General features: G+C 38.8%; 2 protein-coding genes across 2 annotated transcripts; one reads left to right on the top strand and one right to left on the bottom strand.

The window, feature by feature from the left end:
- Positions 1–1,722: 1,722 nt before the first annotated feature.
- LOC134825492 (uncharacterized) lies at positions 1,723–2,955 on the bottom strand. Its single transcript, XM_063837707.1, has one exon. It carries the CDS (start codon positions 2,953–2,955, stop codon positions 1,723–1,725), a length of 1,233 nt encoding a protein of 410 aa, XP_063693777.1.
- Positions 2,956–8,335: 5,380 nt separating this feature from the next.
- Positions 8,336–13,878, top strand: LOC134825490 (GATOR2 complex protein MIOS-like). The gene is made up of 12 exons (XM_063837706.1): positions 8,336–8,466; positions 8,641–8,833; positions 8,966–9,145; positions 9,304–9,873; positions 10,074–10,245; positions 10,371–10,504; positions 10,747–10,911; positions 11,199–11,281; positions 11,493–11,553; positions 11,815–11,903; positions 13,166–13,337; positions 13,682–13,878. The coding sequence occupies exons 1-12, from the start codon at positions 8,356–8,358 to the stop codon at positions 13,876–13,878; spliced, it is 2,127 nt and encodes a 708-aa protein (XP_063693776.1). The 5' UTR covers positions 8,336–8,355.
- Positions 13,879–16,769: the final 2,891 nt, after the last annotated feature.

Below are 16,769 nucleotides of genomic sequence, written 5' to 3'. Positions count from 1 at the left end.
ACAGATGTACCAATCTCACGAGAAAAGCAAAAAACGTGAGTACAATGACAGAGTCCTCAATGTTGAAAAGGCTACCTTCACGCCACTGGTGTTCAGTACTACAGGAGGAATGGCAACTGAGGCTTCACAGTTTCTAAAACATCTCGCTGAAAAGATCAGCCTAAAGAAAGGCCAACGGTATTGTGATGTGATGTCATTTGTCAGACGCAGACTGCGTTTTGATCTACTCAGAACCTGTATAATCTCTATCAGGGGGCACAGAGGTACCAGAACCCTTCCACCCACGGCAATAAGTGATTTGGACCTTAACCTGATCAACACTCTTAAACCCTAAAAGGTCATGGAGTGCTCTAGTTGGATGGGGTCTAAACTGCTTTTTGTTGTGATGTGATTTAGTGGATTTTATATATATTATTACAAAGGGTTTTATTTTTATTTTTACCTCAGTTTTTAAATTTGTACCATTTTTACAGAATTTTATATAGGGTCGGGTCATTGCTATATTATGTGTATTATATTGTTTAAATATTTTATTATATATAATACTATAATTTAGACGTAACAAAGGGTCCCCTTACAAGATATTGAATCTTTTGGTAAGCCCTTGGCCTTCCTTATTTAACCCTCAATATTGGTTTTCACTACAGTATCTGAAAGTCAACCGGGGAGTTCCGACACGGATGTGATATGTTGCGCAGTGGCGTAACGAAGGGCCATCTTAGGGGGGGTGCAAAATCGTCGTTTGAATGTGGGACGATTTTGAAAAAATTAACTGAGGTACTTGCAAAACTGCATGGTTTGCTCTATAAACACAGTTTTTTAGAACGGATCTATTTTAAACGGATCTGTACATGATAGTCATTTTTGGTATGTTTCGGACAAAGTATTAGGAAAGATTGAGGGATTAAATTATGCTACTAATAAAGAGAAGCACAGTAAAACAAAATTTTTAGTAAAACAAAATTTTTATTTACCACAAAACAATCAATACATATTTAATATTATTATACATTTACAAATAAATCTAAATTTAAATTCAGCTATATACACAATACACAGCCCGCCGCGCAGACAGCCACACATTGCTGAGAGATTCTCAGGTGCAGATGTAAGCGCCACGCGCGAGGTTTGTTATCTCACAATTACATGTCACGATATATTATTAATTATCAGAGAATTTTAGAAGCAAAATAATAATTGCATATTGGGAAAATTTCGGTTGTTAACGCAGTACAGGGCGTGGACACTGCAATGCTAATAACGGAAAGTTTTGAGGCACGAGTTTCCAACATTGCGCAACTGTAAACTGCAAAATGTTAACGTCGATTATCACTAAATCACATCTCGCAAGTTACTAATTCTTTGCACTATATATGTTACGTCACTCTCTCTCTCTCTCTGGTTTGGTCAACGGTTTCTGGCCTCCTAGTGAAGAGGGAGGCCTTCTCGCCGTGCCCACAGAGTGTGACTCCTGCTAGCCACACTCCAGGACTCCCTAAGTATATACAAAAGCATAGAATAATAGATATCAACGCAACAGACCTCTGGAGTCTCGAAGCTGTTACTACCTTGCTCAGAGCAAACCCACTTCAGATGTTCTTCTTCGGCGGGCAGGCGAGGGACTTCTGAGCATGGTCCACTGGATATGTGTCACTATCTGAGATAGTCCTGTGTGGATCTAATGTATGATTGTTTATGAGCCTTGGTGTATGTCCTAGGTGCTTATCCAAATAGATCGTCTCTGTCAAACCTTGATGACTTTTCCACAAATTTGATAATGTGGTCGAGTTTACTATTGATGAGTTCCTCAATTGTTAGGATGGGTTTACCAAATATCCTCAGTCTAGTTGTCATCAGCTGGATGCATTCACATAGGAAGTGTTGTGATGTTTCTGCTTCCCCTGGGCAGTGTTCACAGTCTTGTGTTTCGAATTTGGCGTTGTTTGCTACCGTCTGGAAGTATGCTAGTGGGCTGTGTCCTGATAGTAGCCATGTTAGCCATCTGATGTGAGTACCTGTGATGTTGATTATCTTGTACCTGTTTTTGTTGAGGAAAAATGTTAGTGGGGTTTTTCCTTTGTCACTGAGTGCCACCTGTTTATACTTCTTGATATGGAGATTGAAGAGGTAATCTTTTATGTGGGTGTTGATTATGCCTTCCGAGAGTGGGAGGAAGGGTTCAGGTCCAATGGGGGTGCTGCTGGATCCCTCCCTTGCTAGTTCGTCAGCTAGTTCATTACCGTGTACTCCTTCATGTCCAGGAACCCACCTGAGTTCTACTTTGTGGGATGTACCTAATGTGTTAAGTTGGTCAGCAATGTCCAGCACTAGTCTGGAGCTGATGCTGGTGCTGGTTAACGCTAGGAGTGAGGCCTGGGAATCTGAGAAGAGATTTATGATTGATGGTGTACCTATATTTTCTTTGATCCAAATACTAGCCATGTGGAGAGCAAATAGCTCGCATTGGTAAACTGTTGCTAGTTTACCAAGTTGATAACTGACTCTGTGGAATTCCTGTGTTCCTTTGATGACACAGAATCCCGCACCTGTATTACCGCTTGCTTTCGATCCATCTGTGAAGATCTGCCAGATGTTAGGTGAGATTTCTTCGATGTAGCTAATCGCAGTTTTCCTGTCCTGGATAATTACCTTGAAGCGTCTGTCCAGCATGATAACCTTGGGAATGCTGTCAAGTAATACGCACCCTGTGTAATTAATGTTAGCTAGCATTTTCTCCGCGTTGTGGGCGTGAGATTTACAAAGTCCTATCTGGTTGTAGTTGTACTGTTTATTCCAGGTTCCTTGTAATTTAAGCCTCAAGGCAGATTTGATTGCTAAGGATTTAAGTTTAAAACTGATAGGCTGGAGACTAGCCATAATTTCTAGGTTGGGAGTTGGAGTGCTTTTCAGTCCTCTAGTGATCATGAGGGCTGCTTGTCGTTGTACTGTCTCCATTCTAACCGTGATGTAGCTTCTGTCAGTTGAGTGTTGCCAAACAACCGCTGCATACCCTAGTGAAGGAATGATGACTTGGTTAAATATCCATCGGGGGGGGGGCCAATGACTACTTTTGGGGACTTGGGGAATTACGTCAACGATTTTACCCCGAGTCCCCATGATTTTTAGTCCCCATTAGTCCCCAAAAGTCTCCATTAGTCCCCATTTAGATTTCAAAAAATCTGGCTTCTCCAGACCAGATCGTAAACTTCTCAAGACTGAAGTCTAGAATATTTATAAATGGTCACTGGACATTCCTGACTTCTTGGGAGCTACTTGAGGGCTGTTAGAGTACCTCAGGTAAATTAAGGGAGGGGGCGGGGGCGACTACCAATGACAACATTGAGGAGACATATTTAGTCCAGTCATTAAAGGAATTCTACCTGCAAATCTTCAGATACTCACGAAACTTAGTACAAACCTTCCCAAAGGTATGAACTAACGATTTTCGGTTGGAGACATATTTTTTACCATGGGGAAAACCCAGGAGGGCCACGCCCATATTGACCCAACAACGCGACTGACCCTTTGCTTCTGAAGGTCGTAGAGACTTCAAAATAGGCTTAAACGAAGCCGCATATGCATGTTTATATAAGAGTTATTGATCAACATATGGCTTAAAATGCTTACTTTTCGAGAAATTCGTCAAAACCCATTTTGGGCGTGGCACTGAGCCCATTTAGCTAACTTTTGATATGATCATGATACAGTCTTCGGATAGGGTGCAAAAGAACTGCAAAATTTGTCTTATTTATATATGACTTACGAAGAAACATATGCCTTAAAGTGCTTACTTTTTCAGTTATTGGCGAAAAACATATTTTGGGTTCCAGAAATCATGGGTATCTGGTAAATTGGCTATGAAGGTCCTATAGATTTTTAAATGATTGCAAATTGTGCAGAATGGCCATGTTTATATACAATGCAATGTATGAATCAACATATACCCTAAAATGCTCACCTTTCGAGTTATTAGGAGAAAAACCAGAGAAAATTTACACAAAATAGAGCAAAATAGGCTAAATCAGCTATTTTTGCCTTCCGTTCTATGTTGATAACTCGAAAAGTAAGCATTTCAGGGTACTTGTTGCTTCATAAGTTGATATAAATATGGCCATTCTGAACAGGTAGCACCTATTTTAAAATCTCTAGGACCTTCATAGCCCAATTTACCAGATACCCATATTTTTGCGTGATTTCTGAAACCAAAAATCGGTTTTTCGCCAATAACTGAAAAAGTAAGCACTTTAAGGCATATGTTTCTTCGTAAGTCATATATAAATAAGACAATTGTGGTTCTTTTGCACCCTATTCGAAGACTGTATCATGATCCTATCAAAAGTGAGCTAAATGGGCTCAGTGACGCGCCCAAAATGGGTTTTGGCGAATTTCTCGAAAAGTAAGCATTTTAGGCCATATGTTGATCAATAACTCTTATATATACATGCATGTGCGGCTTCGTTTAAGTCTATTTTGAAGTCTCTACGACCTTCAGAAGCAAAGGGTCAGTTGCGTCGGTGGGTCAATATGGGCGTGGCCCTCCTGGGTTTTCCCGGCCCCATGATTAAAAAAATGTCTCCAACCGAAAATCATTAGTTCATACCTTTAGGAAGGTCTGTGCAAAGTTTCGTGAGTATCTGAAAATTTGCAGGTTCATTTCCATAAATGTCAATAAATGACTGGACTATATTGCATATATACGCTTATTTTATCAGATTGATCTAGTAACACGAGTTGTAGCTGATGGGTCAAAAGATTCAAGAGTTCAGCGAGTCGGCTACTTCTACCTTCACGAGAGCTAAACTTCAATTTACCTCAATCTGAACTGACTTGTACAGTGGTAGAACACATTACAACCGGGCTTATCATTTTTCTTTTAAGCCAGATTTATCTTACTCTTATCTTGGACAAAACATCTCGATCGTATCGTTATTAAACTAACTTAAAAACCATAAATAACTGTCAAAAATTCTGGGGACTTATGGGGACAAATGGTGAATTACGTCAACGAGTTGACCTCTAGTCCCCATGATTTTTAGTCCCCATTAGTCCCCAAAAGTCTCCATTGGTAGTCATTGGCCCCCCCCCCTATCCATCTCACCCCAGCTGGCGAGATGCCCCATAATTTTCCTACCGCTTGTTTGCAAGCGTGGAGTTGTCCTATGGCCTTATCACATTTTTTTAGGATGTGAGGACCCCAGTTTAGTTTCTGGTCAAAGGTAACACCTAGATAGACTGTACTATTAACCGTGGGGACTGTAATACCATCAACAACTAGCGGGGAGTCTAGGGTATTGTCCCGTTTTGTAGTAAACAGGATTGCCGTACTCTTGGTACCACTGAGTTTTAGGCCTTTGCTCGTACACCAACTGCTGATGTTACTGAGTTGTTGTTGGGCTATATCTTTGACTGTAACTTTACATATTCCTCGAATGAGAATTACCAGAACGTCTGCAAAAGCCTGGACGAAGTTGCTGCGGATACCTAGGCTGCTAAGAAAGGTGTTAAGTGTTAGATTCCATAAAAGTGGAGACAGTACTCCTCCTTGTGGGCTACCTTTAGTAGCCTGTTTTGTGATACTGTAATCACAGTAGGTTAGAGTAATGTACCTGTTGCTAATCATAAAGAAAATCCACTGAGCTATAGTAGGGGGGATGTTGGCTTCCAGCAAGGCTTCTCTAATTGCTGTGAAGCTAACTGCATCAAAAGCCTGTTCGATGTCTAGGAAAACACCTAGGGCGTAATGACCTGTTGCCATCGCATCTTCGATCCTGCGGGTTAGTAGATGAATCGCTGATTCCGTTGATTTACCTTTCCTGAATCCATGTTGGTTTTTGGTGAGTTTAGCTGGTATTTTGAGGTCCAGTTCGAGGTGCCAGAGTATAAGCCTTTCTAGCAGTTTTTGAAAGCTAGAGGTTAGAGAAATAATCCTGAAGGCTCTAGGGTTAGTGTAATCTGACTTGAGAGGTTTTGGAATAATACAACCTGTGGTGTGGTGCCATGGTTCTGGCGTGATTCCTAGTGCCAATGAGTTGTGAAATATCATGCGGACCGGATCTTTGATGAGATCCCAGGCATTGATTATCATCTCGTTCCTAATTTGGTCAGGACCAGCTGCTTTCTTGAGCTGTAGTTCGCGTACTGCTCTATCAACCCTGTTGGGAGCTGTAATCTGGATAATGGTTAGTGGATCTCCTCCATGATACGGAGTTTGATCTATCACTGCTCCGTCGCTAGGGATGAGTGTGTCACTAAGTACTGTTAGTGTTTCCTGTGGCGTCTCCGTTAGTGTACCGTCCGGTTTCCTTACGCTGTTGAGGTTGCCCTGTGATGATTTGTTAAAGCTGAGAATTTTGTGTACCCTAGCTAGGGTTGAGGTCCCTTTTAGGTTGTCGCAGAATTGTTTCCAGTTTGTACGTTTAGCCTGGGTTAGAAGTTTTTTATATGTCCTGTTTGCCTCCCTGGAAAGTTCCCAGTTTTGATTATTCCTGGTTCGGTTAGCTTTGCGTCTCAGTGCTTTAGCAGTCTGCTTGGCTGTGGTGAGTTCAGCTGTCCACCAGGGTACTGAAGATCGCAGGGTTCCCCGTGTGATGGGGCAGGCGGAGTCGAAGCTTCTTCGCAGTATATCCGAGAGAAAATGTTGCCGAGAGTTGAGGTCAGTTGCTGTGCTGACTGATGAGAACCAGAAAGGATGTCTGTCCAACTCTGATGCAACAAGCTGGTTGTATAGTACCCAGTCGCATTTGGATGTGGATCTGGTGGCAAAGCTAACACGGTCCCCTAATCCTAGCTTAAAAGAAATCGCCTCGTGATCGGAAAGGGATTTACCTTTGTCCACTTTCCAATCTCTAATAAGGTTAAGTGCTAGTTGATTACAAAGTGTGAGATCTATAACAGAATGGCCTTGTTTACCTACAAAAGTTGGGGTTTTACCTGTATTGCAGATAGCAAGGTTGTTGGAGCTGATTGACTGTAGAAGTGATCTGCCCCTTGTGTTTGTTACGTCACTATAGCATATGTCATTCATATTGTACGTTATATAAGATAAAAATAAACATTTTATAATTGTTTCAATGTTCAACACTGCTAAAAAACAAATACCTACTTGCCCATCGATTAAGCAGTCGCCAAAACAAGGCTCAAAGTTAATTTACCTTCACACCTCGTTTTGGAGACTGAAGGATGTCAATAAATAAATAATGGATAACATTAATACTGAATATGATGGATAATCAGTAATATCAATAAAATCCACAATCACTAATCATGTTTTCGATGGGCAAGCACTCGCAACTGGATGCTGAAACAAACGGCGCAAGTCTTGCACCGTTCATGCAGCATACATCGCGAGATATCATGAGCTCCGCTAACTCTGCGATTCTAACGGATGAATTAGGCTACCCCGACAGAAACACAGGTAACAGGGGGTTGTGGAAGGACACGAACACTGTTCGTTAACTCGTACCCCCTATATAGATCTATGTCCCGCCGGAGAGAGCCCACCACCAGTCATATCGAAAGCAGCTTTTAATTCTGAATTATAAATATCAGTTATCACGTCGTCATAATATGTATCTTGTGTGTAATCCTCATGTTGCTAAAAAACGCTTTATCAACTTATATAGAAAGGGAAAGTATGTAAATTAGATTCATTTTAACTTGGTTGTTTAGGCCAATAGATTTAAGATAATTTTAAAACTTTAGTAGATATATTTTTGATGATGTGTGATGATGTCTGTGTCATTATATTTTGATTTGATTTGATTTGATTTTTTGATTAGATTTGAGATTTTACCGGGGTATCCTCTAAAATCACCTAATTTGTCCAATTTTAGGGAGGGGTGCCAAAAGGTGAGGGAGTGCATTTTCGGGGGGGGGGGGGGGGGGGGGGGGGGGTGCCAACAGGCAACGTTACGCCACTGATGTTGCATAGATTCAACAGAATCCTTATATACACTGGAATTTGTTTGTGAGACGGAAGTACTAATAATTTGGCCACCTAGCCGAATATTCACACTGCAAAGCTATAGTACAGCTATAAAGGACTCCTAATCAGAAGACCTGCTTGTGCCATTTATCCACAGGGGGGTGTAGAGTCCTCCTAGTCAATCTGTGATTGAGAGTGATTTGAGGAGGGACCTTGCAAAAAAGATTTAGAATCTTCTAAGAGTATCATGCTCTACTCTGGAAACCATAGTGCTTTACAAGCAAACCTATTTTATGATCTTTCGATTATGATCAGTTTCACACATTTAGTATTCTTTTCAACCAATTTGTAGCTGAATGAAAGTGTACACAAAGTCATTAAATGCCTAACTTTCTTAATTAAAGCAGTGGAAGTTTAATGGAGTATGTAAAATGAGTGATAAATGGATAGCTGATTATTCCAATTTCAAATGGACAAACTCCGAACAGAGTCTATTTGTTATTTTGAACAACAATACCTTCACTCTTTACTCTATTCCTGATGTAAGTTTCAATTTTGTTGCATCCATTTTTCAATTTAGCTGTTTAATTTCCATTGAATCACCATTGGTAGATGAATTAATTGCTGAATTCGATTACATACATCAACTTTAGGAATTGAACATTGCATACTGTTACATATAATATTATATTGATATTAATTGTGGTAATTTTCAGAGTCAAAATTGTGGTCTTAGAAAGCAAGATGTTGAACTTTCAGAATCATATGGCACTCTTGTTCAGAAGGCGATATACCCATGTGACACCCACCACAGGAAAATATATAAGAATTTCATCGTCCATCCCTCTAAAGTTGGAGAGATAATAACCTCTTGCCAGCAAAAGCTGTATCAGATTGATATTGATAAAGGTACACATCTTAAATCACTACTCTTGCTCTATTAGAATTAGAAATAATAAAAATCAAATTTACACAGGAAATTTCACAATGATTTTACTATTATGATTTTCTGGTGTTTATTAATAATAATTTTTACTTCAGGAGAATCAAAGGATATTCTTAACTTAAGCACTGACAGGAGGCAAGCCGTGAAAAGAATCAATCTTTTGGACTGGAACAAAAAGTGTATAGAGAACATTGCATTATCTATTGAGAAATTCAGAACAGCAAAGAGTATCCTCATAACTGATATAAACAAAGCAACTGTTATTCAAGAGTTTGGTAAGCATTATATAAGTTCAAAGTGTAAATTATATCCAAGTATGATGGCAAAATTCAAGTATGTCAATGCACAGTGCTAGATTGAAATTAGTAATCAGTAATTAGCCTCTTGGTGTTCAAAGTATTATATTAATTATTTTACATTAGCAAACTTGCAGGTAGTGAAGGTGAAGGAGTTCAGTCAATGGCTTGGTCTCCTCATAGTGCAGATATTCTAGTAGCAGGAACCAGCAAAAAGAGACTAGAACTATTCGACATGAGAGGAAAATCAAAAGATTCCGGCAGAAGAACCAACAATGACATACAGGAAATAGACGGGGCTTGCTTCTCCCCTAGATACGAGCACATTCTAGCCTCACACTCTGACGAATATGTTAAGATATGGGACAGCCGGTATTTAAAGACAGCAAGCCCGGTTTACAGTGTAAAAAGTCCAACAGCCGACATCTGTAAAATAGAATGGAGCCCCACTCACCCCACTCGACTGAGCTACATAACAAAAGGTGGAAAACACATTCAAATAAGAGATTTCCCAGCCAATACTCTGGAGAAATCAGATGGCGAGCAAGCTGAGTTTACTGGGGTTCATGATCAGGAACCTCAACACAAACAAAAAGGAGCTCCTGAAATGCTGAGTTCGACGATTTCCAACTTTTCTTGGCATCCTAAAGTTTCTAATAGGATTTTGTGCTGCAAGAAAACCAATGATGATGCTGGTGTCCCTATATGTAAGTTTATTCTTGGTATTTTGATGATACTTTAGGCTGCATATTATTGTATGAATAATTAATAACCATTGGTCCGATATTAATTTCAGCAGGTTTATATTAGTAAGTAGTAGACTATGACAAAAATGACAGTTTTACGATGTATCTTTATTTTAAGTGAACATTTTTGGATTACCTCACCATTATTAACCTCTCCCCAGACAAACTCTACGACATAGCGCTGTACGAGCCAATAATCGCCAAATTCTCTCCCTCTGATAACCTAGTTTGGGGTTGTTCAGGCACGCTAGCGGACTGTTCTGTTGGTAGTCAGGATATATCAGATATTATGAAACAGAGAATATTTTATGGATACGGTTTTGATCCTACATTGTGAGTATATGATATCAGGTAAAACGATGAGATTAATGTTTTGATTATGATAAACTTAATGTTGATAATCTTAATATTTATGCTGGTACCGTACCGTACCTGGTCATTTTTTGACTATATTGCAGGAACAAGAAGATAGTTGGCAGTGGAAGTTTGTACGCGTTTTGGTCGTTCTTCGAGGGAGTAACACAACTGGAAGACACGCGAGAAGACAGTGAATTGAGGTTTAAGAACGGTGTCCTGTCCTTACTGGGTTCAGGTTTAAGGTTATTTTAGATGTAAATTAGATGATCCTGATTAGTAAATAGTCAATTAGTAAATTATTAATTAAAGTAATATTAGTAATTAGTAAAATCATTAGAGGGAATCAATGTTTCGGGTATAGGTAGTTGGAAGACTAGTGCTGAAATTTCAATCTGCCAACTTTAAGAACTGCAATTATTCTTGAATAAGAATCAGCATGAAATGCTTGGATTCTCCTAATTTCATTATATTCCACAGAATCTCATGAGTCGCGTCAAGAGCAGATGGGCGCGCGGCCGGCACCATACGTGTACGTGAGCGCTGAGCGCAGCAAATGTCAGGAGATATGCAGGTGGCCTAATTCCCGTCCTGGGCGGTATGATGATGGGTGTGATGCTATTGTCAAGAAACTTGTCTCTTCAGGTGGGATATTTTTATATGATAATATTATGATAATTAATGATCATTAACCAAACTTTAATTATTAAGTTCCTTCTATTGGTTAAGAAACGCATGTTTCGTATCGTAATCGCTTCCATTTCTCCTTTCGAACCAACGTAATTGTTTCCACTAAAGTGACTATAACTCTATTAAATCAATTGATAATGTAAAACTAGCTTAATTATTTGTTCACTCAAATAATTATTATAACTTAATAATTAATTAATTAATTATAATTAATAATGTAAATTAACACAGTTAATGATCAGGACAGCTGGACAAGGCAGTGGCAATGACCTTGTTCTACCGTGGTATTGATCCTGCTATTAGTCAACTGCAAAACATCATTAACGTGAGTAAATCAATAACTTCATGATCAGATTGCAAGTATAATTATTGCAGAAAGGGTACTAGAATCGCCATCATATATTATATTTGAAATGTAACATAATTATTGAGTATTTCTAGAACACTATCGGGTTGCCCAATACCGTTTCCGTCTTTATGATAGTTTCTCAATTATTATCAGTGTTTTCTTACGTTACAGCTAACGTTATTTGCAGGATTTGCCTCCTGAGAATGATGAGAAGCGTATTCTGCTGTTAGCACTGTCCGGTTTCAATGGTAAGTACTAATTGTTAACTACTAATTACAATAGTTTATTTATAGTTTATTTTCATTTAAATAATTATATTCATAATCATTTTCATTATAGTTAATCACAAATCTATGGGCCGGTTATCCGAGTATATTGTTACTGTATCAAATATCACCCCGATTTATTCCCAGTTCTTTACATAGCTGGAAATGTATAAAACTGACCCAACTCTAACATAGTTTTGTTTTCAAGTACAGAACTTTAGCTTGACTTGTTCTGTGTTTCAGCTGAGAAGTGGATACAGAACATTAAGGCACTAGGGAAGACTGTTTCAAATGCTTACCAGAGGGCAATGTTCACTTTTCTCTCAACTGAGGTAGTTATTTGCGGGTTCTCACAATATTAAATTGTACTAATTGTACTAATTGTGCTAATCGTGCAGGATCTCACATGTATATTGTACACTGATTGCAGCAACCAAACATTTACTTTCTGATGAGCTGTGTTACAATGAACAGTCTCAACTCTCACTCCAGTGCTACTACCGGGTGCTACCAGTGCTAACCTACTACCTTACCTGTCCTTACCTAGCTTAGTACGTCATAGTAATATTATTGGCAATGCAACATGTCTTTAGTATTGACGATATATTTTCAAGCATAATTTACTTTTCTTAACTTAGTAAATTCCTGTTATTTTCTGGGATGACTAGTTTAAACACTGCTGCGTATAAGTTTCATCTTAAAAGCGGTGTTATTAAATTTCGATTTGATATTATCATTATGTCCGCTGATAAATATTGGAGCCAAATCGCTCCATAAGGGTACTATGTGAATCTTGACTTTACGAATTGGAGCCTTGCAAAAGTAATTTAGATGTAAAGATATAACACGCATCTCAAGGTACTTATACTTTAGCTAATGTACATTGTACAATGTACATTGCACAATGTACATTGTACAATGTACATTGCACAATGTACATGTAAAGTAATCAATAATGTACATTGTACAATGTACAGGCTCCTAGAACATTTCCTAGCTTAACACGTCATTATGATTGCAAACTTGCCTCTTTAATCTTAATTAAACTAATCACCCGTGTCATACAATTTACTGGATACAATTTCATCCCAATTCTCAATGTCAACAAGTCTCCGAATAAATCTGTCCAGTTTTGTATTTCTTGTCGTATCTCAACTCCATAGCTCATGGCAGTAAGAGTCTTACTTCAATGGTAATACTGAAGAGAAGCTGCAAACTATAATGTCCTAGTAACCTGAACTATTAAAACAATGTTTACATGATAAAGTGCGATATAAACCAAAGTTTTCATGTGGTAAATTGTTCTACAGCTAACACTGCAGGGTACTTTACAGTATACACTTACATTTAACAAAACCTTATATTACATAACAGCCATAACATAATTATAACATAGCTCATAATTATTACAAATTACATAATTATCATTATCTACACTTTCATAACTCAAACCGTAAGGGCTGCAATCACCTTTGAATTGCAGGTTGCATGTCTAGGTTCTTTCTTTTATGTCAAGGCAGAAAAGGTGCAGGAGACCACCTACTCCACGATGGCATCTGATACAATACAATAACTCAAACCCCCCTCTCACTAGCCGGGACGCCAGGACGCGTACAGTGAGATCCTGTACGACAGAGAACTCCTGCTAGAAGACAGAGTAGGGTTCGCATGCAGGTTCCTCTCGGACTCTCGTCTCAAGAAGTTTGTGGATGGTCAGTGTAGTGAGGAGGTAGCTGCAGGAAATATACGCGCTGTAGTGCTTACTGGTGGGTGGAGCTAATTAATTAGTTAGGTAATTAGCTAATTAGTTAATTAGTTAGTTAATTAATTAATTAGTTATTCTAGCTCTTTCTTAGTTTTGAGTATGGAATCGGAGAAGTTAAAGAAGGTACATATTGTTTCCATTGGTCGAAATATTATGTTATGTTTTATTTTATGGAAAAGCAAATTCTCATAATATGTCAATATCAATGTTGAGTATGGAGTTATTGGAGTTGTGCCAGATTAAATGCTATTTAGCCAAGCTAGACGTTAGGAAAGGTTAAGAATCAGTATACTATTAAGTTATATTAGATGTTGGAAAATTACGTTAAAATGTTCTTCTTCCCAGGATTGAAATACCAGCTACGAGAGCTAATGCAGAGTTACCTGGACAACACCTCCGACGTGCAAACAGTGTGTCTAGCTCTGACCATGGCTAAACGTTATGAGCCCAGTATGGAAACTATTAGTGATACAGATCCTACTGATTTTAGTAATGTGGTGATGGAGAATTATCTGAGATATTTCGGTGGGTGTAAGAAATAAGTGGTAGTTTCACTGCCATTTTGTTTGGGTATGTAATTTGATAATGTTGCCGTGGGAATGGCAGTAAAAGTTAATATTGCTTGAGAATGTTCAAATACTTATTTGATAATTTAATGATCTGTAACTTCGATAAGATATTATTCGACACTTAAGTACGTGGGGGGGGGGGGGGGGGGGGGGGGGGGGGGGGGGGTCAACCTCATTTTACCTCATGAGGCCAGCCAAAAAAGGCAAAATTGGGATGAGGTAAAATGAGGTAAAATGAGGTAAATAAATCTAGTTTTCTAAGCCTTTTTTTAGAGACAAAAAAGGTTTATTCGAAGTCATTATACTATAATTCGAGGCTGTGCATGGTCTCCCATGATATTTAATTTGGTTTATTAGGGGTGATGTGGTCCCTGGGAAGGGGCATTCCCAATTTAACCTACTTACTCTCCAAACTTGGGGTAAATAAAACTTCGCATTATAATTATTATTTATGAAAAGAAAATTGAACATTTCAATTTCCATGATCCATTAGAAAATTGTTAATAGCACTTGCTAAGTTTTGTAAAGGAATTAGCAATAACTTTAGTGTCACTTTGGCAGTTGCCAATTTATGGGGATATTTCCGCATTGCATGACATGGACCATTTAAATAATATCTTAGTTTGATTATATTGCGATTATCGAGTCACTCTGAAACAAATTGTGTCTAACTAGACCAAATGTAAACAACAGTTGTGCATGGAACTGGATTGGATATCTACAATCTACATGAATTTAGTCGAAATTGCATAGTGAAAGGTCATTTCATAATAAATTACTAGATGAATATAAACTCATACTTCATACAATTCTTAGTTCTTATGTACATGTTCAATGTTCATGATTCGCTGTAGAATAAAGGGCGGTTCACAAAACCACTTTTCGTTCAAATAATTAGATATCACCTCTAATTAGTTGCTCTATAGGATCAGGAACGGCTACCGGACAACTGACCCCAATTTGGACTTTTCCTAGACAGGGTAGCTTGGGAAAATAATTTTAAACCCAATCAGTATGCCTAATTAACTTTGAAACGACAACTGAACCCAATCGTCACTAGAAATAACTAACAGATTCGGAGTGGTTGGCAACAGACTTTGTTGCTCGTGATCTTTGGACAATTCTTGCGAGGGACTCTAGTTTTGGTAGATCCACGTTGATTTCGGGTGGGCATTTCGGTGAGGAGGTTTTATGTCGCTGAGAGGTGTTGGTCGGCAGCTTTCCGCTTTCTCAGCTACTATGTTGTCAGGGTCTTGGGAATGAGGTTTGGCTCCGCTGGCCAAGGACTGATCTCCTTGGTCAAGGATTACATGAGCAGGACATTTCTTGATTCTGTACTTCTGGCATCTCGATGGGGAGGTAGTAGGGTATCCCGAACCTTTCTCCGGGTGTAGAGGAAACCGTCTGTGTCCAGAAGTAGTTGAGCTCCCCTTTGTCCGTTGATGTACTTGCTCAGGACAACCATGATTCGATACTGTGACCACCATGATTCGATACTGTGACCACCATCTCTCTTCCTTATGTATTGATCCGATCTGTATAATACAAGCGTACTAATAGATGACAAAGTCTCAGGTACCTTTCGATCGCGATATCTGATCTAACAAGCTTACCTGTTCGGCTGTTCACGAAGCGTGCCAAAAAGGATACGATCCACTGCTCCTCAAGCATCGAGATCCAACCATGACAGGCCCTCCCAAAGCATCAGATGACACAAGATCTGAGCCAAGTAACCTGACAGGTAACGAAAATGCTCCAATGCTCTAAATTACAGTGGTCATGATCTATCCTATAGTGATAATGACCACAGTCCCCTGCGAAGAAGGATAACCTGATAATCCGATTGTTGGGTTCAGTTGTCGTATTTCCGATTTCGGTGCAGTTGTGATATGACCTGGGTTCAGTTGTCGTTTTGGGATTTAAGCTGATTGGTCACCCAATTAAGCTGATTGGGTCTCTGTTAACTGCGTGGGAACTAGGTTCAATTGGGTTCAGTTGTCGGTCACCCTCAGGAACAACCAAACAATTTTTTGTGTCTACGGTTTCTATTCGTATAATACTGACTTGGGCCACGTCCATATTTTTCACCAATCTTTAACAGGTAAAATTATCTAAATCGTCAATTTAGTCACGAAGGAGTTTGGAAGGAGTTCTAAATGTGTGCTCCTCTAATATAAACAGTAGGAAATGGTTAACTTTAGTCGAGGTTTCAGGTCTCTACAATGTCGGGAAGATTCACTGCGCCAAAAGCGAAGGTCGTAGAGACATGAGACCTTGACTAAAGTTAACCATTTCATACCATTGCTATCAGAGTATGCCACTTTCAGAGTCCTGAACACACTCCTACAGCTCTTAATCGTCAATTATATGAATTTTACCTGTTAAAATATATCATCTTTAACTGATATCAATTTAGTTTATAACACTGTTAGTTTTAAAAAAGAACATATTACTTCACACCAAACTAACACACAATATGATAATATAAAAAAGGAAGGTTTTCCTTGGATTCTTCATTTATTTCTTCATAACTCGTCACTGACAGTCCGGACAGGATGAGCATTGACGAGATCCACTGATTACTTCATAGCTTCATTGATAGGATCAGTATTAAATGAGGTCGAATGATTACTTCATAGCTCGTCACTAACTGGATCAGCATAACATGACTAACAACTAACGAGGTGCCAGTGATCTCTTGCTGATACGTCAAAACAAGATCAGTAAATAGCTATAAATATCGAAAAAAAAATTAACTTAGAAATTACAGAGTACAATTAATGCCTTCTTCACAACTAACTCTTTGGCCTCATCTTTTTAAATCACTCATTCCCTCTGAAACAAGATAATGCTTAGGCTGAAAC

This window comes from Bolinopsis microptera, chromosome 13 (genome assembly GCF_026151205.1).
Source record: "Bolinopsis microptera isolate Bmic1 chromosome 13, MBARI_Bmic_1.0, whole genome shotgun sequence".
NCBI classification, from domain to species: Eukaryota; Metazoa; Ctenophora; class Tentaculata; order Lobata; family Bolinopsidae; genus Bolinopsis; species Bolinopsis microptera.
This window is presented reverse-complemented; position numbering and strand designations above follow the sequence as displayed.